Here is a 25,220-nt window from a genome sequence, read left to right as displayed (position 1 = left end):
TGAGATTCTTGACTTGAACTAAACAAGCCAAGTTTCTGCCTAAGCCATCTAACTTTGTAACGTTCTGCCTATACAAGGCAGGATACACCACAAAATATACCTTCTAGACCCTCTATGAAAGCGTTGGATAGAATTGCTCACAATGTAAACAAGCAAGATCAAATGACAACCCAAAGTGTATTAAATAGAAAGCACCGAAAATCAATATATACAAAAATGTGTGTGTGTTCCAGTCCAATGTTGTGTATGTGTGTGCGTTGAATCGGCCTTACCGGTAAGCCGTTTTAAGTCCGTGCACACGATGAGGAACAGCGATCTCCAAGGTGAAATAATCCAGCAAGTATATCTCCACAAAGAGTCAAACAGTCAGTCAATGACAGCCAAGCCGTGTAGTGCGATCGATCGCTAATCCAAAAGAGCAATAGAGTAAAGTTGCTCCCGAATGCCGGTAAGCCGGCTCCCTTTAACGGAAGTGAAGTTGATCAGCTGAAGTATGACGTCACGGGAATTCCCAGGTGTAACGATCAAGACTCTCGCTCAGAAAAAAACAGTAAGACCAACACTCGACAGGGGCAACAAAAACCCAGGGATTCTTTAATATAAGAACATCTGACATGTATAACTCTTTAATTAGTTTAATAAGCCGTCTTCTAAATATCCCCTTTATGTGGCCACGCTACAACTTTACTATTTGCCAAGTTCTAGTCGTTAACTTGGGCCCCTGTTCATGTTTCACGTATCAAATTAAGGTTTTAGCTTCTGTCTGTTTGAGGCTTTACATTCAACTTTATGGCTGGACTAGCATAACTGCATATACTGATGCCCAAACCCCTCTGAGGTCACTCGTTGGCTTTTTTACAGTCACGCAAGTATAGAATCATATCTTGGGATAAAGGATTGGTTGATACTGAATTTTGTTTATTCATTTATTTTTAAATTTCAGGCTAGTCCCAGTAATGTAGACTGCTTTCATTTAAGCATTAATCCCTTAACTGTTGTATCCCAACTGGGTAGCTGTCCAAGGCCTTGTTTACACCTGGTACTAAGAAGCATTTTTGTAAATCGGATCACAAGTGGACTGGTGTAAAAAAGGGGCTTTTTATTTTTTTGAGCTTGTCTATTTTTGGCCACTTCCAGAGGTAGTCCAACACATTCGACCAGATTGCTTTCATAGAGTAGATGCTCATGTGGCTGAATGTGTTCGAACAGCCGCAAAACGGTGTACTCTACCGCCTACTGACCTAGTACGTGAACATTTTAAGAAGTGCGCTAGCAGGTGTGATTTAAACTTTCTTCAAATATACAGGCCTGTTGCCATGGGAAAACTATGATGTGTTTCAAAGAAGAAAAAAACAATCCAGAATAGCTAACACATCTAATATAAAAAAGGCTGAATTCAGAATGGCAGAAATAGTACTAGCATACTATTCTGAATTCAGCTCAATGTGGTTTTATGTATGTTCAAAAGGGAAAAATTGACTTAAGAAACAATAGAATCACCTAGTTGCATAAACTCCCACTCGTGCAAGTCTGGAGAATCATGACTTAATGAAGAGGGTGGGATTATCATTAATTAGCCAAAGTCTGTAAAAGCACCAAAGGGCAGCACCTCAGCAGTGTGACTAGCTGTTGAACAATGGCAGGAAGTTGGTGTGCTGTTCAGTCTCTGGCACTTTGTGTTTGGTTCTGTGCTTTCAGCCATGCTGTTCCGAAGTGGAGTGATCTGCCCCAGAATCCTCAAGCTCTGATGTTCCAGCAAACTAACCAGCGGTTCCAAAAGCCAGCTCAACAGAAAGCTAGTCAACGGTTTCCTCAGCAGGTTCAAAAGCCATTTAAACAGCAAGCTAGTCAACGGTTTCCTCAGCAGGTTCAAAAGCCAGTTCAACAGCAAGCTAGTCAACAGTTTCTTCAGCAGGTTCAAAAGCCATTTCAACAGCAAGCTAGTCAACAGTTTCCTCAGCAGGTTCAACAGCAAGCTAGTCAATGGTTTCCTCAGCAGGTTCAAAAGCCAGTTCAACAGCAAGCTAGTCAACAGTTTCCTCAGTCTGTTCAACAGCAAGCTAGTCAACAGTTTCCTCAGTCAGGTCAACAGTTTCCTCAGTCAGTTCAACAGCAAGCTAGTCAACAGTTTCCTCAGTCTGTTCAACAGCAAGCTAGTCAACAGTTTCCTCAGTCAGGTCAACAGTTTCCTCAGTTAGTTCAACAGCAAGCTAGTCAACAGTTTCCTCATTCAGTTCAACAGCAAGCTAGTCAACAGTTTCCTCAGTCAGTTCAACAGCAAGCTAGTCAACAGTTTCCTCAGCACTTTCAGCCTAAGCAGCCAGTGGCACAGGCAGAGCCCCTTGACAAATGTACTGTAGCTGATTATGAGCAGATTCAATGTGGACCACCTGGTATCAGTGGTGCTGAGTGTGCTGCTATCAACTGCTGCTTTAATGGAATGCAGTGTTACTATGGGAAGGCAGGTAAGAGTGTAGAGTCAATGTAGAGGCATTCATGTTAAACTGATCCTCAGCAATAACCTGCTCTTGTAACTCGTTCCAGTGACTGTCCAGTGTATAAGAGATGGTCAGTTTGTGGTAGTGGTGGCTAGAGATGTAACGCTGCCTCGATTGAGCCTGGATTCAGTCCGTCTCCTGGGTGGAAGTGATCCAGCTTGCAGTCCTGTGGGATCCACACCTTTCTTTGCTATATACCAGTTCCCTGTCACTGCATGTGGCACAAGCATGATGGCGAGTAGCTGCTTGTGGTTTTGTTCTGCATGGCTTAGAATGGATTGGATGCCAACAATGTTACTATTTGCAGGAGGACGGTGGATATGTGGTGTATGAAAACAGAATGACCTCCTCATATGAAGTGGGTATCGGACCACTTGGTTCCATTACAAGGGACAGCCATTTTGAGTAAGTGATGTATGCTTTATCATAAATGTGAATCATTGACACATGCTACAAGCTCACTGTTTGTTGTCCAGGCTTCTCTTCCAGTGTAGGTACTCTGGTACCTCTGTGGAAGCTCTGGTTGTGGAGGTCAACACCGTTCCTCCACCTCCACCAGTAGCTGCTCCTGGACCCCTCAGGGTGGAGCTTAGACTGGCAAATGGTCAATGTGTCACCAAAGGCTGTGCAGAAGGTAAGCGTTTGTCCCAAGTATGCCTAAAGCCTTTCTAAAACTCCAGTTTCTAGTTAAACACTGCATTCTTCCTCAGGGGACGAGGCGTACACATCCTACTACAGTGATGCTGATTATCCAGTTACAAAAGTCCTGCGGGAGCCTGTGTATGTTGAGGTGCACATTTTGGAGAGGACCGACCCCAACATTGTCCTGATGCTGGGACGTTGCTGGGCGACATCAACCCCCAGTCCACTCAGTCTACCCCAATGGGATCTTCTGGTTGATGGGTGAGTAAGGCCAGTCTTTATCCATCTAGTGTGCTGTAAGGCATTTCTGACTGCCTCTTTGCCTTTCAGATGCCCTTACCAGGATGATCGTTACCAGACCACATTGGTTCCAGTGGCTGGATCATCTGGTCTTCAGTTCCCGACCCACTACAAGCGCTTTGTTGTGAAGATGTTCACATTTGTAGATCCAGCATCACTGGCTCCTCTGCAGGAAACCGTATGCTCTGCAGCCTTACCTCAACCCTTAATATTAGTGCTTTTTACAGTGAATTCTATGGCTTAACCCTTTCCCCCTCTGTTAGATCTTCATCCACTGTAGTACAGCGGTGTGCCATCCCTCCTCTGGCTCCTGTGAGCAAAGTTGCACTAGGAAAAGTGAGTGCTTGCTGTAAGTTGACTTCAGGAACTGAGAATTTATTTAAATGCCCCTCATGCTTCTACCACTTTTTACAGGAAGAGACACGCCCGTCAAGACCATCTCTAGTGGGCAAACTGTGGTGTCTAGTGGACAAGTTAACCTGGTCAAGTGAATTTTAGTGTTTTAATAAACTTCATGAAACTCAACATTGTTTCTCTTTGGTATTCATTTCTGTCTGGAGTTGGATGTTTCATGACTGTTCTCAGTTTGACTTCTGCACTACTAAACCTTTTTCTTTTGTGCATTGAGATTCTTGACTTGAACTAAACAAGCCAAGTTTCTGCCTAAGCCATCTAACTTTGTAACGTTCTGCCTATACAAGGCAGGATACACCACAAAATATACCTTCTAGACCCTCTATGAAAGCGTTGGATAGAATTGCTCACAATGTAAACAAGCAAGATCAAATGACAACCCAAAGTGTATTAAATAGAAAGCACCGAAAATCAATATATATACAAAAATGTATGTGTGTTCCAGTCCAATGTTGTGTATGTGTGTGCGTGGAATCGGCCTTACCGGTAAGCCGTTTTAAGTCCGTGCACACGATGAGGAACAGCGATCTCCAAGGTGAAATAATCCAGCAAGTATATCTCCACAAAGAGTCAAACAGTCAGTCAATGACAGCCAAGCCGTGTAGTGCGATCGATCGCTAATCCAAAAGAGCAATAGAGTAAAGTTGCTCCCGAATGCCGGTAAGCCGGCTCCCTTTAACGGAAGTGAAGTTGATCAGCTGAAGTATGACGTCACGGGAATTCCCAGGTGTAACGATCAAGACTCTCGCTCAGAAAAAAACAGTAAGACCAACACTCGACAGGGGCAACAAAAACCCAGGGATTCTTTAATATAAGAACATCTGACATGTATAACTCTTTAATTAGTTTAATAAGCCGTCTTCTAAATATCCCCTTTATGTGGCCACGCTACAACTTTACTATTTGCCAAGTTCTAGTCGTTAACTTGGGCCCCTGTTCATGTTTCACGTATCAAATTAAGGTTTTAGCTTCTGTCTGTTTGAGGCTTTACATTCAACTTTATGGCTGGACTAGCATAACTGCATATACTGATGCCCAAACCCCTCTGAGGTCACTCGTTGGCTTTTTTACAGTCACGCAAGTATAGAATCATATCTTGGGATAAAGGATTGGTTGATACTGAATTTTGTTTATTCATTTATTTTTAAATTTCAGGCTAGTCCCAGTAATGTAGACTGCTTTCATTTAAGCATTAATCCCTTAACTGTTGTATCCCAACTAGGTAGCTGTCCAAGGCCTTGTTTACACCTGGTACTAAGAAGCATTTTTGTAAATCGGATCACAAGTGGACTGGTGTAAAAAAGGGGCTTTTTATTTTTTTGAGCTTGTCTATTTTTGGCCACTTCCAGAGGTAGTCCAACACATTCGACCAGATTGCTTTCATAGAGTAGATGCTCATGTGGCTGAATGTGTTCGAACAGCCGCAAAACGGTGTACTCTACCGCCTACTGACCTAGTACGTGAACATTTTAAGAAGTGCGCTAGCAGGTGTGATTTAAACTTTCTTCAAATATACAGGCCTGTTGCCATGGGAAAACTATGATGTGTTTCAAAGAAGAAAAAAACAATCCAGAATAGCTAACACATCTAATATAAAAAAGGCTGAATTCAGAATGGCAGAAATAGTACTAGCATACTATTCTGAATTCAGCTCAATGTGGTTTTATGTATGTTCAAAAGGGAAAAATTGACTTAAGAAACAATAGAATCACCTAGTTGCATAAACTCCCACTCGTGCAAGTCTGGAGAATCATGACTTAATGAAGAGGGTGGGATTATCATTAATTAGCCAAAGTCTGTAAAAGCACCAAAGGGCAGCACCTCAGCAGTGTGACTAGCTGTTGAACAATGGCAGGAAGTTGGTGTGCTGTTCAGTCTCTGGCACTTTGTGTTTGGTTCTGTGCTTTCAGCCATGCTGTTCCGAAGTGGAGTGATCTGCCCCAGAATCCTCAAGCTCTGATGTTCCAGCAAACTAACCAGCGGTTCCAAAAGCCAGCTCAACAGAAAGCTAGTCAACGGTTTCCTCAGCAGGTTCAAAAGCCATTTAAACAGCAAGCTAGTCAACGGTTTCCTCAGCAGGTTCAAAAGCCAGTTCAACAGCAAGCTAGTCAACAGTTTCTTCAGCAGGTTCAAAAGCCATTTCAACAGCAAGCTAGTCAACAGTTTCCTCAGCAGGTTCAACAGCAAGCTAGTCAATGGTTTCCTCAGCAGGTTCAAAAGCCAGTTCAACAGCAAGCTAGTCAACAGTTTCCTCAGTCTGTTCAACAGCAAGCTAGTCAACAGTTTCCTCAGTCAGGTCAACAGTTTCCTCAGTCAGTTCAACAGCAAGCTAGTCAACAGTTTCCTCAGTCTGTTCAACAGCAAGCTAGTCAACAGTTTCCTCAGTCAGGTCAACAGTTTCCTCAGTCAGTTCAACAGCAAGCTAGTCAACAGTTTCCTCAGTCTGTTCAACAGCAAGCTAGTCAACAGTTTCCTCAGTCAGGTCAACAGTTTCCTCAGTTAGTTCAACAGCAAGCTAGTCAACAGTTTCCTCATTCAGTTCAACAGCAAGCTAGTCAACAGTTTCCTCAGTCAGTTCAACAGCAAGCTAGTCAACAGTTTCCTCAGCACTTTCAGCCTAAGCAGCCAGTGGCACAGGCAGAGCCCCTTGACAAATGTACTGTAGCTGATTATGAGCAGATTCAATGTGGACCACCTGGTATCAGTGGTGCTGAGTGTGCTGCTATCAACTGCTGCTTTAATGGAATGCAGTGTTACTATGGGAAGGCAGGTAAGAGTGTAGAGTCAATGTAGAGGCATTCATGTTAAACTGATCCTCAGCAATAACCTGCTCTTGTAACTCGTTCCAGTGACTGTCCAGTGTATAAGAGATGGTCAGTTTGTGGTAGTGGTGGCTAGAGATGTAACGCTGCCTCGATTGAGCCTGGATTCAGTCCGTCTCCTGGGTGGAAGTGATCCAGCTTGCAGTCCTGTGGGATCCACACCTTTCTTTGCTATATACCAGTTCCCTGTCACTGCATGTGGCACAAGCATGATGGCGAGTAGCTGCTTGTGGTTTTGTTCTGCATGGCTTAGAATGGATTGGATGCCAACAATGTTACTATTTGCAGGAGGACGGTGGATATGTGGTGTATGAAAACAGAATGACCTCCTCATATGAAGTGGGTATCGGACCACTTGGTTCCATTACAAGGGACAGCCATTTTGAGTAAGTGATGTATGCTTTATCATAAATGTGAATCATTGACACATGCTACAAGCTCACTGTTTGTTGTCCAGGCTTCTCTTCCAGTGTAGGTACTCTGGTACCTCTGTGGAAGCTCTGGTTGTGGAGGTCAACACCGTTCCTCCACCTCCACCAGTAGCTGCTCCTGGACCCCTCAGGGTGGAGCTTAGACTGGCAAATGGTCAATGTGTCACCAAAGGCTGTGCAGAAGGTAAGCGTTTGTCCCAAGTATGCCTAAAGCCTTTCTAAAACTCCAGTTTCTAGTTAAACACTGCATTCTTCCTCAGGGGACGAGGCGTACACATCCTACTACAGTGATGCTGATTATCCAGTTACAAAAGTCCTGCGGGAGCCTGTGTATGTTGAGGTGCACATTTTGGAGAGGACCGACCCCAACATTGTCCTGATGCTGGGACGTTGCTGGGCGACATCAACCCCCAGTCCACTCAGTCTACCCCAATGGGATCTTCTGGTTGATGGGTGAGTAAGGCCAGTCTTTATCCATCTAGTGTGCTGTAAGGCATTTCTGACTGCCTCTTTGCCTTTCAGATGCCCTTACCAGGATGATCGTTACCAGACCACATTGGTTCCAGTGGCTGGATCATCTGGTCTTCAGTTCCCGACCCACTACAAGCGCTTTGTTGTGAAGATGTTCACATTTGTAGATCCAGCATCACTGGCTCCTCTGCAGGAAACCGTATGCTCTGCAGCCTTACCTCAACCCTTAATATTAGTGCTTTTTACAGTGAATTCTATGGCTTAACCCTTTCCCCCTCTGTTAGATCTTCATCCACTGTAGTACAGCGGTGTGCCATCCCTCCTCTGGCTCCTGTGAGCAAAGTTGCACTAGGAAAAGTGAGTGCTTGCTGTAAGTTGACTTCAGGAACTGAGAATTTATTTAAATGCCCCTCATGCTTCTACCACTTTTTACAGGAAGAGACACGCCCGTCAAGACCATCTCTAGTGGGCAAACTGTGGTGTCTAGTGGACAAGTTAACCTGGTCAAGTGAATTTTAGTGTTTTAATAAACTTCATGAAACTCAACATTGTTTCTCTTTGGTATTCATTTCTGTCTGGAGTTGGATGTTTCATGACTGTTCTCAGTTTGACTTCTGCACTACTAAACCTTTTTCTTTTGTGCATTGAGATTCTTGACTTGAACTAAACAAGCCAAGTTTCTGCCTAAGCCATCTAACTTTGTAACGTTCTGCCTATACAAGGCAGGATACACCACAAAATATACCTTCTAGACCCTCTATGAAAGCGTTGGATAGAATTGCTCACAATGTAAACAAGCAAGATCAAATGACAACCCAAAGTGTATTAAATAGAAAGCACCGAAAATCAATATATATACAAAAATGTATGTGTGTTCCAGTCCAATGTTGTGTATGTGTGTGCGTGGAATCGGCCTTACCGGTAAGCCGTTTTAAGTCCGTGCACACGATGAGGAACAGCGATCTCCAAGGTGAAATAATCCAGCAAGTATATCTCCACAAAGAGTCAAACAGTCAGTCAATGACAGCCAAGCCGTGTAGTGCGATCGATCGCTAATCCAAAAGAGCAATAGAGTAAAGTTGCTCCCGAATGCCGGTAAGCCGGCTCCCTTTAACGGAAGTGAAGTTGATCAGCTGAAGTATGACGTCACGGGAATTCCCAGGTGTAACGATCAAGACTCTCGCTCAGAAAAAAACAGTAAGACCAACACTCGACAGGGGCAACAAAAACCCAGGGATTCTTTAATATAAGAACATCTGACATGTATAACTCTTTAATTAGTTTAATAAGCCGTCTTCTAAATATCCCCTTTATGTGGCCACGCTACAACTTTACTATTTGCCAAGTTCTAGTCGTTAACTTGGGCCCCTGTTCATGTTTCACGTATCAAATTAAGGTTTTAGCTTCTGTCTGTTTGAGGCTTTACATTCAACTTTATGGCTGGACTAGCATAACTGCATATACTGATGCCCAAACCCCTCTGAGGTCACTCGTTGGCTTTTTTACAGTCACGCAAGTATAGAATCATATCTTGGGATAAAGGATTGGTTGATACTGAATTTTGTTTATTCATTTATTTTTAAATTTCAGGCTAGTCCCAGTAATGTAGACTGCTTTCATTTAAGCATTAATCCCTTAACTGTTGTATCCCAACTAGGTAGCTGTCCAAGGCCTTGTTTACACCTGGTACTAAGAAGCATTTTTGTAAATCGGATCACAAGTGGACTGGTGTAAAAAAGGGGCTTTTTATTTTTTTGAGCTTGTCTATTTTTGGCCACTTCCAGAGGTAGTCCAACACATTCGACCAGATTGCTTTCATAGAGTAGATGCTCATGTGGCTGAATGTGTTCGAACAGCCGCAAAACGGTGTACTCTACCGCCTACTGACCTAGTACGTGAACATTTTAAGAAGTGCGCTAGCAGGTGTGATTTAAACTTTCTTCAAATATACAGGCCTGTTGCCATGGGAAAACTATGATGTGTTTCAAAGAAGAAAAAAACAATCCAGAATAGCTAACACATCTAATATAAAAAAGGCTGAATTCAGAATGGCAGAAATAGTACTAGCATACTATTCTGAATTCAGCTCAATGTGGTTTTATGTATGTTCAAAAGGGAAAAATTGACTTAAGAAACAATAGAATCACCTAGTTGCATAAACTCCCACTCGTGCAAGTCTGGAGAATCATGACTTAATGAAGAGGGTGGGATTATCATTAATTAGCCAAAGTCTGTAAAAGCACCAAAGGGCAGCACCTCAGCAGTGTGACTAGCTGTTGAACAATGGCAGGAAGTTGGTGTGCTGTTCAGTCTCTGGCACTTTGTGTTTGGTTCTGTGCTTTCAGCCATGCTGTTCCGAAGTGGAGTGATCTGCCCCAGAATCCTCAAGCTCTGATGTTCCAGCAAACTAACCAGCGGTTCCAAAAGCCAGCTCAACAGAAAGCTAGTCAACGGTTTCCTCAGCAGGTTCAAAAGCCATTTAAACAGCAAGCTAGTCAACGGTTTCCTCAGCAGGTTCAAAAGCCAGTTCAACAGCAAGCTAGTCAACAGTTTCTTCAGCAGGTTCAAAAGCCAGTTCAACAGCAAGCTAGTCAACAGTTTCCTCAGCAGGTTCAACAGCAAGCTAGTCAACAGTTTCTTCAGCAGGTTCAAAAGCCATTTCAACAGCAAGCTAGTCAACAGTTTCCTCAGCAGGTTCAACAGCAAGCTAGTCAATGGTTTCCTCAGCAGGTTCAAAAGCCAATTCAACAGCAAGCTAGTCAACAGTTTCCTCAGTCAGGTCAACAGTTTCCTCAGTCAGTTCAACAGCAAGCTAGTCAACAGTTTCCTCAGTCTGTTCAACAGCAAGCTAGTCAACAGTTTCCTCAGTCAGGTCAACAGTTTCCTCAGTCAGTTCAACAGCAAGCTAGTCAACAGTTTCCTCAGTCTGTTCAACAGCAAGCTAGTCAACAGTTTCCTCAGTCAGGTCAACAGTTTCCTCAGTTAGTTCAACAGCAAGCTAGTCAACAGTTTCCTCATTCAGTTCAACAGCAAGCTAGTCAACAGTTTCCTCAGTCAGTTCAACAGCAAGCTAGTCAACAGTTTCCTCAGCACTTTCAGCCTAAGCAGCCAGTGGCACAGGCAGAGCCCCTTGACAAATGTACTGTAGCTGATTATGAGCAGATTCAATGTGGACCACCTGGTATCAGTGGTGCTGAGTGTGCTGCTATCAACTGCTGCTTTAATGGAATGCAGTGTTACTATGGGAAGGCAGGTAAGAGTGTAGAGTCAATGTAGAGGCATTCATGTTAAACTGATCCTCAGCAATAACCTGCTCTTGTAACTCGTTCCAGTGACTGTCCAGTGTATAAGAGATGGTCAGTTTGTGGTAGTGGTGGCTAGAGATGTAACGCTGCCTCGATTGAGCCTGGATTCAGTCCGTCTCCTGGGTGGAAGTGATCCAGCTTGCAGTCCTGTGGGATCCACACCTTTCTTTGCTATATACCAGTTCCCTGTCACTGCATGTGGCACAAGCATGATGGCGAGTAGCTGCTTGTGGTTTTGTTCTGCATGGCTTAGAATGGATTGGATGCCAACAATGTTACTATTTGCAGGAGGACGGTGGATATGTGGTGTATGAAAACAGAATGACCTCCTCATATGAAGTGGGTATCGGACCACTTGGTTCCATTACAAGGGACAGCCATTTTGAGTAAGTGATGTATGCTTTATCATAAATGTGAATCATTGACACATGCTACAAGCTCACTGTTTGTTGTCCAGGCTTCTCTTCCAGTGTAGGTACTCTGGTACCTCTGTGGAAGCTCTGGTTGTGGAGGTCAACACCGTTCCTCCACCTCCACCAGTAGCTGCTCCTGGACCCCTCAGGGTGGAGCTTAGACTGGCAAATGGTCAATGTGTCACCAAAGGCTGTGCAGAAGGTAAGCGTTTGTCCCAAGTATGCCTAAAGCCTTTCTAAAACTCCAGTTTCTAGTTAAACACTGCATTCTTCCTCAGGGGACGAGGCGTACACATCCTACTACAGTGATGCTGATTATCCAGTTACAAAAGTCCTGCGGGAGCCTGTGTATGTTGAGGTGCACATTTTGGAGAGGACCGACCCCAACATTGTCCTGATGCTGGGACGTTGCTGGGCGACATCAACCCCCAGTCCACTCAGTCTACCCCAATGGGATCTTCTGGTTGATGGGTGAGTAAGGCCAGTCTTTATCCATCTAGTGTGCTGTAAGGCATTTCTGACTGCCTCTTTGCCTTTCAGATGCCCTTACCAGGATGATCGTTACCAGACCACATTGGTTCCAGTGGCTGGATCATCTGGTCTTCAGTTCCCGACCCACTACAAGCGCTTTGTTGTGAAGATGTTCACATTTGTAGATCCAGCATCACTGGCTCCTCTGCAGGAAACCGTATGCTCTGCAGCCTTACCTCAACCCTTAATATTAGTGCTTTTTACAGTGAATTCTATGGCTTAACCCTTTCCCCCTCTGTTAGATCTTCATCCACTGTAGTACAGCGGTGTGCCATCCCTCCTCTGGCTCCTGTGAGCAAAGTTGCACTAGGAAAAGTGAGTGCTTGCTGTAAGTTGACTTCAGGAACTGAGAATTTATTTAAATGCCCCTCATGCTTCTACCACTTTTTACAGGAAGAGACACGCCCGTCAAGACCATCTCTAGTGGGCAAACTGTGGTGTCTAGTGGACAAGTTAACCTGGTCAAGTGAATTTTAGTGTTTTAATAAACTTCATGAAACTCAACATTGTTTCTCTTTGGTATTCATTTCTGTCTGGAGTTGGATGTTTCATGACTGTTCTCAGTTTGACTTCTGCACTACTAAACCTTTTTCTTTTGTGCATTGAGATTCTTGACTTGAACTAAACAAGCCAAGTTTCTGCCTATACAAGGCAGGATACACCACAAAATATACCTTCTAGACCCTCTATGAAAGCGTTGGATAGAATTGCTCACAATGTAAACAAGCAAGATCAAATGACAACCCAAAGTGTATTAAATAGAAAGCACCGAAAATCAATATATATACAAAAATGTATGTGTGTTCCAGTCCAATGTTGTGTATGTGTGTGCGTGGAATCAGCCTTACCGGTAAGCCGTTTTAAGTCCGTGCACACGATGAGGAACAGCGATCTCCAAGGTGAAATAATCCAGCAAGTATATCTCCACAAAGAGTCAAACAGTCAGTCAATGACAGCCAAGCCGTGTAGTGCGATCGATCGCTAATCCAAAAGAGCAATAGAGTAAAGTTGCTCCCGAATGCCGGTAAGCCGGCTCCCTTTAACGGAAGTGAAGTTGATCAGCTGAAGTATGACGTCACGGGAATTCCCAGGTGTAACGATCAAGACTCTCGCTCAGAAAAAAACAGTAAGACCAACACTCGACAGGGGCAACAAAAACCCAGGGATTCTTTAATATAAGAACATCTGACATGTATAACTCTTTAATTAGTTTAATAAGCCGTCTTCTAAATATCCCCTTTATGTGGCCACGCTACAACTTTACTATTTGCCAAGTTCTAGTCGTTAACTTGGGCCCCTGTTCATGTTTCACGTATCAAATTAAGGTTTTAGCTTCTGTCTGTTTGAGGCTTTACATTCAACTTTATGGCTGGACTAGCATAACTGCATATACTGATGCCCAAACCCCTCTGAGGTCACTCGTTGGCTTTTTTACAGTCACGCAAGTATAGAATCATATCTTGGGATAAAGGATTGGTTGATACTGAATTTTGTTTATTCATTTATTTTTAAATTTCAGGCTAGTCCCAGTAATGTAGACTGCTTTCATTTAAGCATTAATCCCTTAACTGTTGTATCCCAACTAGGTAGCTGTCCAAGGCCTTGTTTACACCTGGTACTAAGAAGCATTTTTGTAAATCGGATCACAAGTGGACTGGTGTAAAAAAGGGGCTTTTTATTTTTTTGAGCTTGTCTATTTTTGGCCACTTCCAGAGGTAGTCCAACACATTCGACCAGATTGCTTTCATAGAGTAGATGCTCATGTGGCTGAATGTGTTCGAACAGCCGCAAAACGGTGTACTCTACCGCCTACTGACCTAGTACGTGAACATTTTAAGAAGTGCGCTAGCAGGTGTGATTTAAACTTTCTTCAAATATACAGGCCTGTTGCCATGGGAAAACTATGATGTGTTTCAAAGAAGAAAAAAACAATCCAGAATAGCTAACACATCTAATATAAAAAAGGCTGAATTCAGAATGGCAGAAATAGTACTAGCATACTATTCTGAATTCAGCTCAATGTGGTTTTATGTATGTTCAAAAGGGAAAAATTGACTTAAGAAACAATAGAATCACCTAGTTGCATAAACTCCCACTCGTGCAAGTCTGGAGAATCATGACTTAATGAAGAGGGTGGGATTATCATTAATTAGCCAAAGTCTGTAAAAGCACCAAAGGGCAGCACCTCAGCAGTGTGACTAGCTGTTGAACAATGGCAGGAAGTTGGTGTGCTGTTCAGTCTCTGGCACTTTGTGTTTGGTTCTGTGCTTTCAGCCATGCTGTTCCGAAGTGGAGTGATCTGCCCCAGAATCCTCAAGCTCTGATGTTCCAGCAAACTAACCAGCGGTTCCAAAAGCCAGCTCAACAGAAAGCTAGTCAACGGTTTCCTCAGCAGGTTCAAAAGCCATTTAAACAGCAAGCTAGTCAACGGTTTCCTCAGCAGGTTCAAAAGCCAGTTCAACAGCAAGCTAGTCAACAGTTTCTTCAGCAGGTTCAAAAGCCAGTTCAACAGCAAGCTAGTCAACAGTTTCCTCAGCAGGTTCAACAGCAAGCTAGTCAACAGTTTCTTCAGCAGGTTCAAAAGCCATTTCAACAGCAAGCTAGTCAACAGTTTCCTCAGCAGGTTCAACAGCAAGCTAGTCAATGGTTTCCTCAGCAGGTTCAAAAGCCAGTTCAACAGCAAGCTAGTCAACAGTTTCCTCAGTCAGGTCAACAGTTTCCTCAGTCAGTTCAACAGCAAGCTAGTCAACAGTTTCCTCAGTCTGTTCAACAGCAAGCTAGTCAACAGTTTCCTCAGTCAGGTCAACAGTTTCCTCAGTTAGTTCAACAGCAAGCTAGTCAACAGTTTCCTCATTCAGTTCAACAGCAAGCTAGTCAACAGTTTCCTCAGTCAGTTCAACAGCAAGCTAGTCAACAGTTTCCTCAGCACTTTCAGCCTAAGCAGCCAGTGGCACAGGCAGAGCCCCTTGACAAATGTACTGTAGCTGATTATGAGCAGATTCAATGTGGACCACCTGGTATCAGTGGTGCTGAGTGTGCTGCTATCAACTGCTGCTTTAATGGAATGCAGTGTTACTATGGGAAGGCAGGTAAGAGTGTAGAGTCAATGTAGAGGCATTCATGTTAAACTGATCCTCAGCAATAACCTGCTCTTGTAACTCGTTCCAGTGACTGTCCAGTGTATAAGAGATGGTCAGTTTGTGGTAGTGGTGGCTAGAGATGTAACGCTGCCTCGATTGAGCCTGGATTCAGTCCGTCTCCTGGGTGGAAGTGATCCAGCTTGCAGTCCTGTGGGATCCACACCTTTCTTTGCTATATACCAGTTCCCTGTCACTGCATGTGGCACAAGCATGATGGCGAGTAGCTGCTTGTGGTTTTGTTCTGCATGGCTTAGAATGGATTGGATGCCAACAATGTTACTATTTGCAGGAGGACGGTGGATATGTGGTGTATGAAAACAGAATGACCTCCTCATATGAAGTGGGTATCGGACCACTTGGTTCCATTACAAGGGACAGCCATTTTGAGTAAGTGATGTATGCTTTATCATAAATGTGAATCATTGACACATGCTACAAGCTCACTGTTTGTTGTCCAGGCTTCTCTTCCAGTGTAGGTACTCTGGTACCTCTGTGGAAGCTCTGGTTGTGGAGGTCAACACCGTTCCTCCACCTCCACCAGTAGCTGCTCCTGGACCCCTCAGGGTGGAGCTTAGACTGGCAAATGGTCAATGTGTCACCAAAGGCTGTGCAGAAGGTAAGCGTTTGTCCCAAGTATGCCTAAAGCCTTTCTAAAACTCCAGTTTCTAGTTAAACACTGCATTCTTCCTCAGGGGACGAGGCGTACACATCCTACTACAGTGATGCTGATTATCCAGTTACAAAAGTCCTGCGGGAGCCTGTGTATGTTGAGGTGCACATTTTGGAGAGGACCGACCCCAACATTGTCCTGATGCTGGGACGTTGCTGGGCGACATCAACCCCCAGTCCACTCAGTCTACCCCAATGGGATCTTCTGGTTGATGGGTGAGTAAGGCCAGTCTTTATCCATCTAGTGTGCTGTAAGGCATTTCTGACTGCCTCTTTGCCTTTCAGATGCCCTTACCAGGATGATCGTTACCAGACCACATTGGTTCCAGTGGCTGGATCATCTGGTCTTCAGTTCCCGACCCACTACAAGCGCTTTGTTGTGAAGATGTTCACATTTGTAGATCCAGCATCACTGGCTCCTCTGCAGGAAACCGTATGCTCTGCAGCCTTACCTCAACCCTTAATATTAGTGCTTTTTACAGTGAATTCTATGGCTTAACCCTTTCCCCCTCTGTTAGATCTTCATCCACTGTAGTACAGCGGTGTGCCATCCCTCCTCTGGCTCCTGTGAGCAAAGTTGCACTAGGAAAAGTGAGTGCTTGCTGTAAGTTGACTTCAGGAACTGAGAATTTATTTAAATGCCCCTCATGCTTCTACCACTTTTTACAGGAAGAGACACGCCCGTCAAGACCATCTCTAGTGGGCAAACTGTGGTGTCTAGTGGACAAGTTAACCTGGTCAAGTGAATTTTAGTGTTTTAATAAACTTCATGAAACTCAACATTGTTTCTCTTTGGTATTCATTTCTGTCTGGAGTTGGATGTTTCATGACTGTTCTCAGTTTGACTTCTGCACTACTAAACCTTTTTCTTTTGTGCATTGAGATTCTTGACTTGAACTAAACAAGCCAAGTTTCTGCCTAAGCCATCTAACTTTGTAACGTTCTGCCTATACAAGGCAGGATACACCACAAAATATACCTTCTAGACCCTCTATGAAAGCGTTGGATAGAATTGCTCACAATGTAAACAAGCAAGATCAAATGACAACCCAAAGTGTATTAAATAGAAAGCACCGAAAATCACTATATATATACAAAAATGTATGTGTGTTCCAGTCCAATGTTGTGTATGTGTGTGCGTGGAATCGGCCTTACCGGTAAGCCGTTTTAAGTCCGTGCACACGATGAGGAACAGCGATCTCCAAGGTGAAATAATCCAGCAAGTATATCTCCACAAAGAGTCAAACAGTCAGTCAATGACAGCCAAGCCGTGTAGTGCGATCGATCGCTAATCCAAAAGAGCAATAGAGTAAAGTTGCTCCCGAATGCCGGTAAGCCGGCTCCCTTTAACGGAAGTGAAGTTGATCAGCTGAAGTATGACGTCACGGGAATTCCCAGGTGTAACGATCAAGACTCTCGCTCAGAAAAAAACAGTAAGACCAACACTCGACAGGGGCAACAAAAACCCAGGGATTCTTTAATATAAGAACATCTGACATGTATAACTCTTTAATTAGTTTAATAAGCCGTCTTCTAAATATCCCCTTTATGTGGCCACGCTACAACTTTACTATTTGCCAAGTTCTAGTCGTTAACTTGGGCCCCTGTTCATGTTTCACGTATCAAATTAAGGTTTTAGCTTCTGTCTGTTTGAGGCTTTACATTCAACTTTATGGCTGGACTAGCATAACTGCATATACTGATGCCCAAACCCCTCTGAGGTCACTCGTTGGCTTTTTTACAGTCACGCAAGTATAGAATCATATCTTGGGATAAAGGATTGGTTGATACTGAATTTTGTTTATTCATTTATTTTTAAATTTCAGGCTAGTCCCAGTAATGTAGACTGCTTTCATTTAAGCATTAATCCCTTAACTGTTGTATCCCAACTATAAGCCGGCTCCCTTTAACGGAAGTGAAGTTGATCAGCTGAAGTATGACGTCACGGGAATTCCCAGGTGTAACGATCAAGACTCTCGCTCAGAAAAAAACAGTAAGACCAACACTCGACAGGGGCAACAAAAACCCAGGGATTCTTTAATATAAGAACATCTGACATGTATAACTCTTTAATTAGTTTAATAAGCCGTCTTCTAAATATCCCCTTTATGTGGCCACGCTACAACTTTACTATTTGCCAAGTTCTAGTCGTTAACTTGGGCCCCTGTTCATGTTTCACGTATCAAATTAAGGTTTTAGCTTCTGTCTGTTTGAGGCTTTACATTCAACTTTATGGCTGGACTAGCATAACTGCATATACTGATGCCCAAACCCCTCTGAGGTCACTCGTTGGCTTTTTTACAGTCACGCAAGTATAGAATCATATCTTGGGATAAAGGATTGGTTGATACTGAATTTTGTTTATTCATTTATTTTTAAATTTCAGGCTAGTCCCAGTAATGTAGACTGCTTTCATTTAAGCATTAATCCCTTAACTGTTGTATCCCAACTAGGTAGCTGTCCAAGGCCTTGTTTACACCTGGTACTAAGAAGCATTTTTGTAAATCGGATCACAAGTGGACTGGTGTAAAAAAGGGGCTTTTTATTTTTTTGAGCTTGTCTATTTTTGGCCACTTCCAGAGGTAGTCCAACACATTCGACCAGATTGCTTTCATAGAGTAGATGCTCATGTGGCTGAATGTGTTCGAACAGCCGCAAAACGGTGTACTCTACCGCCTACTGACCTAGTACGTGAACATTTTAAGAAGTGCGCTAGCAGGTGTGATTTAAACTTTCTTCAAATATACAGGCCTGTTGCCATGGGAAAACTATGATGTGTTTCAAAGAAGAAAAAAACAATCCAGAATAGCTAACACATCTAATATAAAAAAGGCTGAATTCAGAATGGCAGAAATAGTACTAGCATACTATTCTGAATTCAGCTCAATGTGGTTTTATGTATGTTCAAAAGGGAAAAATTGACTTAAGAAACAATAGAATCACCTAGTTGCATAAACTCCCACTCGTGCAAGTCTGGAGAATCATGACTTAATGAAGAGGGTGGGATTATCATTAATTAGCCAAAGTCTGTAAAAGCACCAAAGGGCAGCACCTCAGCAGTGTGACTAGCTGTTGAACAATGGCAGGAAGTTGGTGTGCTGTTCAGTCTCTGGCACTTTGTGTTTGGTTCTGTGCTTTCAGCCATGCTGTTCCGAAGTGGAGTGATCTGCCCCAGAATCCTCAAGCTCTGATGTTCCAGCAAACTAACCAGCGGTTCCAAAAGCCAGCTCAACAGAAAGCTAGTCAACGGTTTCCTCAGCAGGTTCAAAAGCCATTTAAACAGCAAGCTAGTCAACGGTTTCCTCAGCAGGTTCAAAAGCCAGTTCAACAGCAAGCTAGTCAACAGTTTCTTCAGCAGGTTCAAAAGCCAGTTCAACAGCAAGCTAGTCAACAGTTTCCTCAGCAGGTTCAACAGCAAGCTAGTCAACAGTTTCTTCAGCAGGTTCAAAAGCCATTTCAACAGCAAGCTAGTCAACAGTTTCCTCAGCAGGTTCAACAGCAAGCTAGTCAATGGTTTCCTCAGCAGGTTCAAAAGCCAGTTCAACAGCAAGCTAGTCAACAGTTTCCTCAGTCAGGTCAACAGTTTCCTCAGTCAGTTCAACAGCAAGCTAGTCAACAGTTTCCTCAGTCTGTTCAACAGCAAGCTAGTCAACAGTTTCCTCAGTCAGGTCAACAGTTTCCTCAGTTAGTTCAACAGCAAGCTAGTCAACAGTTTCCTCATTCAGTTCAACAGCAAGCTAGTCAACAGTTTCCTCAGTCAGTTCAACAGCAAGCTAGTCAACAGTTTCCTCAGCACTTTCAGCCTAAGCAGCCAGTGGCACAGGCAGAGCCCCTTGACAAATGTACTGTAGCTGATTATGAGCAGATTCAATGTGGACCACCTGGTATCAGTGGTGCTGAGTGTGCTGCTATCAACTGCTGCTTTAATGGAATGCAGTGTTACTATGGGAAGGCAGGTAAGAGTGTAGAGTCAATGTAGAGGCATTCATGTTAAACTGATCCTCAGCAATAACCTGCTCTTGTAACTCGTTCCAGTGACTGTCCAGTGTATAAGAGATGGTCAGTTTGTGGTAGTGGTGGCTAGAGATGTAACGCTGCCTCGATTGAGCCTGGATTCAGTCCGTCTCCTGGGTGGAAGTGATCCAGCTTGCAGTCCTGTGGGATCCACACCTTTCTTTGCTATATACCAGTTCCCTGTCACTGCATGTGGCACAAGCATGATGGCGAGTAGCTGCTTGTGGTTTTGTTCTGCATGGCTTAGAATGGATTGGATGCCAACAATGTTACTATTTGCAGGAGGACGGTGGATATGTGGTGTATGAAAACAGAATGACCTCCTCATATGAAGTGGGTATCGGACCACTTGGTTCCATTACAAGGGACAGCCATTTTGAGTAAGTGATGTATGCTTTATCATAAATGTGAATCATTGACACATGCTACAAGCTCACTGTTTGTTGTCCAGGCTTCTCTTCCAGTGTAGGTACTCTGGTACCTCTGTGGAAGCTCTGGTTGTGGAGGTCAACACCGTTCCTCCACCTCCACCAGTAGCTGCTCCTGGACCCCTCAGGGTGGAGCTTAGACTGGCAAATGGTCAATGTGTCACCAAAGGCTGTGCAGAAGGTAAGCGTTTGTCCCAAGTATGCCTAAAGCCTTTCTAAAACTCCAGTTTCTAGTTAAACACTGCATTCTTCCTCAGGGGACGAGGCGTACACATCCTACTACAGTGATGCTGATTATCCAGTTACAAAAGTCCTGCGGGAGCCTGTGTATGTTGAGGTGCACATTTTGGAGAGGACCGACCCCAACATTGTCCTGATGCTGGGACGTTGCTGGGCGACATCAACCCCCAGTCCACTCAGTCTACCCCAATGGGATCTTCTGGTTGATGGGTGAGTAAGGCCAGTCTTTATCCATCTAGTGTGCTGTAAGGCATTTCTGACTGCCTCTTTGCCTTTCAGATGCCCTTACCAGGATGATCGTTACCAGACCACATTGGTTCCAGTGGCTGGATCATCTGGTCTTCAGTTCCCGACCCACTACAAGCGCTTTGTTGTGAAGATGTTCACATTTGTAGATCCAGCATCACTGGCTCCTCTGCAGGAAACCGTATGCTCTGCAGCCTTACCTCAACCCTTAATATTAGTGCTTTTTACAGTGAATTCTATGGCTTAACCCTTTCCCCCTCTGTTAGATCTTCATCCACTGTAGTACAGCGGTGTGCCATCCCTCCTCTGGCTCCTGTGAGCAAAGTTGCACTAGGAAAAGTGAGTGCTTGCTGTAAGTTGACTTCAGGAACTGAGAATTTATTTAAATGCCCCTCATGCTTCTACCACTTTTTACAGGAAGAGACACGCCCGTCAAGACCATCTCTAGTGGGCAAACTGTGGTGTCTAGTGGACAAGTTAACCTGGTCAAGTGAATTTTAGTGTTTTAATAAACTTCATGAAACTCAACATTGTTTCTCTTTGGTATTCATTTCTGTCTGGAGTTGGATGTTTCATGACTGTTCTCAGTTTGACTTCTGCACTACTAAACCTTTTTCTTTTGTGCATTGAGATTCTTGACTTGAACTAAACAAGCCAAGTTTCTGCCTAAGCCATCTAACTTTGTAACGTTCTGCCTATACAAGGCAGGATACACCACAAAATATACCTTCTAGACCCTCTATGAAAGCGTTGGATAGAATTGCTCACAATGTAAACAAGCAAGATCAAATGACAACCCAAAGTGTATTAAATAGAAAGCACCGAAAATCAATATATACAAAAATGTGTGTGTGTTCCAGTCCAATGTTGTGTATGTGTGTGCGTTGAATCGGCCTTACCGGTAAGCCGTTTTAAGTCCGTGCACACGATGAGGAACAGCGATCTCCAAGGTGAAATAATCCAGCAAGTATATCTCCACAAAGAGTCAAACAGTCAGTCAATGACAGCCAAGCCGTGTAGTGCGATCGATCGCTAATCCAAAAGAGCAATAGAGTAAAGTTGCTCCCGAATGCCGGTAAGCCGGCTCCCTTTAACGGAAGTGAAGTTGATCAGCTGAAGTATGACGTCACGGGAATTCCCAGGTGTAACGATCAAGACTCTCGCTCAGAAAAAAACAGTAAGACCAACACTCGACAGGGGCAACAAAAACCCAGGGATTCTTTAATATAAGAACATCTGACATGTATAACTCTTTAATTAGTTTAATAAGCCGTCTTCTAAATATCCCCTTTATGTGGCCACGCTACAACTTTACTATTTGCCAAGTTCTAGTCGTTAACTTGGGCCCCTGTTCATGTTTCACGTATCAAATTAAGGTTTTAGCTTCTGTCTGTTTGAGGCTTTACATTCAACTTTATGGCTGGACTAGCATAACTGCATATACTGATGCCCAAACCCCTCTGAGGTCACTCGTTGGCTTTTTTACAGTCACGCAAGTATAGAATCATATCTTGGGATAAAGGATTGGTTGATACTGAATTTTGTTTATTCATTTATTTTTAAATTTCAGGCTAGTCCCAGTAATGTAGACTGCTTTCATTTAAGCATTAATCCCTTAACTGTTGTATCCCAACTAGGTAGCTGTCCAAGGCCTTGTTTACACCTGGTACTAAGAAGCATTTTTGTAAATCGGATCACAAGTGGACTGGTGTAAAAAAGGGGCTTTTTATTTTTTTGAGCTTGTCTATTTTTGGCCACTTCCAGAGGTAGTCCAACACATTCGACCAGATTGCTTTCATAGAGTAGATGCTCATGTGGCTGAATGTGTTCGAACAGCCGCAAAACGGTGTACTCTACCGCCTACTGACCTAGTACGTGAACATTTTAAGAAGTGCGCTAGCAGGTGTGATTTAAACTTTCTTCAAATATACAGGCCTGTTGCCATGGGAAAACTATGATGTGTTTCAAAGAAGAAAAAAACAATCCAGAATAGCTAACACATCTAATATAAAAAAGGCTGAATTCAGAATGGCAGAAATAGTACTAGCATACTATTCTGAATTCAGCTCAATGTGGTTTTATGTATGTTCAAAAGGGAAAAATTGACTTAAGAAACAATAGAATCACCTAGTTGCATAAACTCCCACTCGTGCAAGTCTGGAGAATCATGACTTAATGAAGAGGGTGGGATTATCATTAATTAGCCAAAGTCTGTAAAAGCACCAAAGGGCAGCACCTCAGCAGTGTGACTAGCTGTTGAACAATGGCAGGAAGTTGGTGTGCTGTTCAGTCTCTGGCACTTTGTGTTTGGTTCTGTGCTTTCAGCCATGCTGTTCCGAAGTGGAGTGATCTGCCCCAGAATCCTCAAGCTCTGATGTTCCAGCAAACTAACCAGCGGTTCCAAAAGCCAGCTCAACAGAAAGCTAGTCAACGGTTTCCTCAGCAGGTTCAAAAGCCATTTAAACAGCAAGCTAGTCAACGGTTTCCTCAGCAGGTTCAAAAGCCAGTTCAACAGCAAGCTAGTCAACAGTTTCTTCAGCAGGTTCAAAAGCCAGTTCAACAGCAAGCTAGTCAACAGTTTCCTCAGCAGGTTCAACAGCAAGCTAGTCAACAGTTTCTTCAGCAGGTTCAAAAGCCATTTCAACAGCAAGCTAGTCAACAGTTTCCTCAGCAGGTTCAACAGCAAGCTAGTCAATGGTTTCCTCAGCAGGTTCAAAAGCCAGTTCAACAGCAAGCTAGTCAACAGTTTCCTCAGTCAGGTCAACAGTTTCCTCAGTCAGTTCAACAGCAAGCTAGTCAACAGTTTCCTCAGTCTGTTCAACAGCAAGCTAGTCAACAGTTTCCTCAGTCAGGTCAACAGTTTCCTCAGTTAGTTCAACAGCAAGCTAGTCAACAGTTTCCTCATTCAGTTCAACAGCAAGCTAGTCAACAGTTTCCTCAGTCAGTTCAACAGCAAGCTAGTCAACAGTTTCCTCAGCACTTTCAGCCTAAGCAGCCAGTGGCACAGGCAGAGCCCCTTGACAAATGTACTGTAGCTGATTATGAGCAGATTCAATGTGGACCACCTGGTATCAGTGGTGCTGAGTGTGCTGCTATCAACTGCTGCTTTAATGGAATGCAGTGTTACTATGGGAAGGCAGGTAAGAGTGTAGAGTCAATGTAGAGGCATTCATGTTAAACTGATCCTCCGCAATAACCTGCTCTTGTAACTCGTTCCAGTGACTGTCCAGTGTATAAGAGATGGTCAGTTTGTGGTAGTGGTGGCTAGAGATGTAACGCTGCCTCGATTGAGCCTGGATTCAGTCCGTCTCCTGGGTGGAAGTGATCCAGCTTGCAGTCCTGTGGGATCCACACCTTTCTTTGCTATATACCAGTTCCCTGTCACTGCATGTGGCACAAGCATGATGGCGAGTAGCTGCTTGTGGTTTTGTTCTGCATGGCTTAGAATGGATTGGATGCCAACAATGTTACTATTTGCAGGAGGACGGTGGATATGTGGTGTATGAAAACAGAATGACCTCCTCATATGAAGTGGGTATCGGACCACTTGGTTCCATTACAAGGGACAGCCATTTTGAGTAAGTGATGTATGCTTTATCATAAATGTGAATCATTGACACATGCTACAAGCTCACTGTTTGTTGTCCAGGCTTCTCTTCCAGTGTAGGTACTCTGGTACCTCTGTGGAAGCTCTGGTTGTGGAGGTCAACACCGTTCCTCCACCTCCACCAGTAGCTGCTCCTGGACCCCTCAGGGTGGAGCTTAGACTGGCAAATGGTCAATGTGTCACCAAAGGCTGTGCAGAAGGTAAGCGTTTGTCCCAAGTATGCCTAAAGCCTTTCTAAAACTCCAGTTTCTAGTTAAACACTGCATTCTTCCTTAGGGGACGAGGCGTACACATCCTACTACAGTGATGCTGATTATCCAGTTACAAAAGTCCTGCGGGAGCCTGTGTATGTTGAGGTGCACATTTTGGAGAGGACCGACCCCAACATTGTCCTGATGCTGGGACGTTGCTGGGCGACATCAACCCCCAGTCCACTCAGTCTACCCCAATGGGATCTTCTGGTTGATGGGTGAGTAAGGCCAGTCTTTATCCATCTAGTGTGCTGTAAGGCATTTCTGACTGCCTCTTTGCCTTTCAGATGCCCTTACCAGGATGATCGTTACCAGACCACATTGGTTCCAGTGGCTGGATCATCTGGTCTTCAGTTCCCGACCCACTACAAGCGCTTTGTTGTGAAGATGTTCACATTTGTAGATCCAGCATCACTGGCTCCTCTGCAGGAAACCGTATGCTCTGCAGCCTTACCTCAACCCTTAATATTAGTGCTTTTTACAGTGAATTCTATGGCTTAACCCTTTCCCCCTCTGTTAGATCTTCATCCACTGTAGTACAGCGGTGTGCCATCCCTCCTCTGGCTCCTGTGAGCAAAGTTGCACTAGGAAAAGTGAGTGCTTGCTGTAAGTTGACTTCAGGAACTGAGAATTTATTTAAATGCCCCTCATGCTTCTACCACTTTTTACAGGAAGAGACACGCCCGTCAAGACCATCTCTAGTGGGCAAACTGTGGTGTCTAGTGGACAAGTTAACCTGGTCAAGTGAATTTTAGTGTTTTAATAAACTTCATGAAACTCAACATTGTTTCTCTTTGG

At 43.8% G+C, this 25,220-nt stretch overlaps 6 protein-coding genes across 6 annotated transcripts; all 6 read left to right on the top strand.

Annotated features, from left to right (window-relative positions):
- Positions 1-2,366: 2,366 nt before the first annotated feature.
- On the top strand, positions 2,367-3,931 carry LOC309482399 (zona pellucida sperm-binding protein 4-like; the record flags this gene model as incomplete). The annotated part of the gene is made up of 7 exons (XM_082147747.1): positions 2,367-2,465; positions 2,806-2,903; positions 2,975-3,138; positions 3,209-3,401; positions 3,471-3,618; positions 3,704-3,776; positions 3,855-3,931. The coding sequence occupies 7 exons, from the start codon at positions 2,367-2,369 to the stop codon at positions 3,929-3,931; spliced, it is 852 nt and encodes a 283-aa protein (XP_082003873.1).
- Positions 3,932-6,525: 2,594 nt separating this feature from the next.
- LOC309482398 (zona pellucida sperm-binding protein 4-like) lies at positions 6,526-8,090 on the top strand (the record flags this gene model as incomplete). The annotated part of the gene is made up of 7 exons (XM_082147746.1): positions 6,526-6,624; positions 6,965-7,062; positions 7,134-7,297; positions 7,368-7,560; positions 7,630-7,777; positions 7,863-7,935; positions 8,014-8,090. 7 exons carry the CDS (start codon positions 6,526-6,528, stop codon positions 8,088-8,090), a joined length of 852 nt encoding a protein of 283 aa, XP_082003872.1.
- A 436-nt stretch (positions 8,091-8,526) lies between these two features.
- Positions 8,527-12,297, top strand: LOC309482397 (zona pellucida sperm-binding protein 4-like; the record flags this gene model as incomplete). The annotated part of the gene is made up of 9 exons (XM_082147745.1): positions 8,527-8,548; positions 10,727-10,831; positions 10,911-11,098; positions 11,172-11,269; positions 11,341-11,498; positions 11,575-11,767; positions 11,837-11,984; positions 12,070-12,142; positions 12,221-12,297. The coding sequence occupies 9 exons, from the start codon at positions 8,527-8,529 to the stop codon at positions 12,295-12,297; spliced, it is 1,062 nt and encodes a 353-aa protein (XP_082003871.1).
- Positions 12,298-12,704: 407 nt separating this feature from the next.
- On the top strand, positions 12,705-16,382 carry LOC309482396 (zona pellucida sperm-binding protein 4-like; the record flags this gene model as incomplete). Its single annotated transcript, XM_082147744.1, has 9 exons — positions 12,705-12,726; positions 14,812-14,916; positions 14,996-15,183; positions 15,257-15,354; positions 15,426-15,583; positions 15,660-15,852; positions 15,922-16,069; positions 16,155-16,227; positions 16,306-16,382. The coding sequence occupies 9 exons, from the start codon at positions 12,705-12,707 to the stop codon at positions 16,380-16,382; spliced, it is 1,062 nt and encodes a 353-aa protein (XP_082003870.1).
- A 438-nt stretch (positions 16,383-16,820) lies between these two features.
- LOC309482395 (zona pellucida sperm-binding protein 4-like) lies at positions 16,821-21,058 on the top strand (the record flags this gene model as incomplete). Its single annotated transcript, XM_082147743.1, has 9 exons — positions 16,821-16,842; positions 19,488-19,592; positions 19,672-19,859; positions 19,933-20,030; positions 20,102-20,259; positions 20,336-20,528; positions 20,598-20,745; positions 20,831-20,903; positions 20,982-21,058. 9 exons carry the CDS (start codon positions 16,821-16,823, stop codon positions 21,056-21,058), a joined length of 1,062 nt encoding a protein of 353 aa, XP_082003869.1.
- A 434-nt stretch (positions 21,059-21,492) lies between these two features.
- LOC309482394 (zona pellucida sperm-binding protein 4-like) lies at positions 21,493-25,170 on the top strand (the record flags this gene model as incomplete). Its single annotated transcript, XM_082147742.1, has 9 exons — positions 21,493-21,514; positions 23,600-23,704; positions 23,784-23,971; positions 24,045-24,142; positions 24,214-24,371; positions 24,448-24,640; positions 24,710-24,857; positions 24,943-25,015; positions 25,094-25,170. The coding sequence occupies 9 exons, from the start codon at positions 21,493-21,495 to the stop codon at positions 25,168-25,170; spliced, it is 1,062 nt and encodes a 353-aa protein (XP_082003868.1).
- Between the last annotated feature and the right edge of the window lie 50 nt (positions 25,171-25,220).

The sequence above is a fragment of the Leuciscus leuciscus genome (assembly GCF_965113295.1).
Source record: "Leuciscus leuciscus genome assembly, chromosome: 19".
NCBI lineage: Eukaryota > Metazoa > Chordata > Actinopteri > Cypriniformes > Leuciscidae > Leuciscus > Leuciscus leuciscus.
This window is presented reverse-complemented; position numbering and strand designations above follow the sequence as displayed.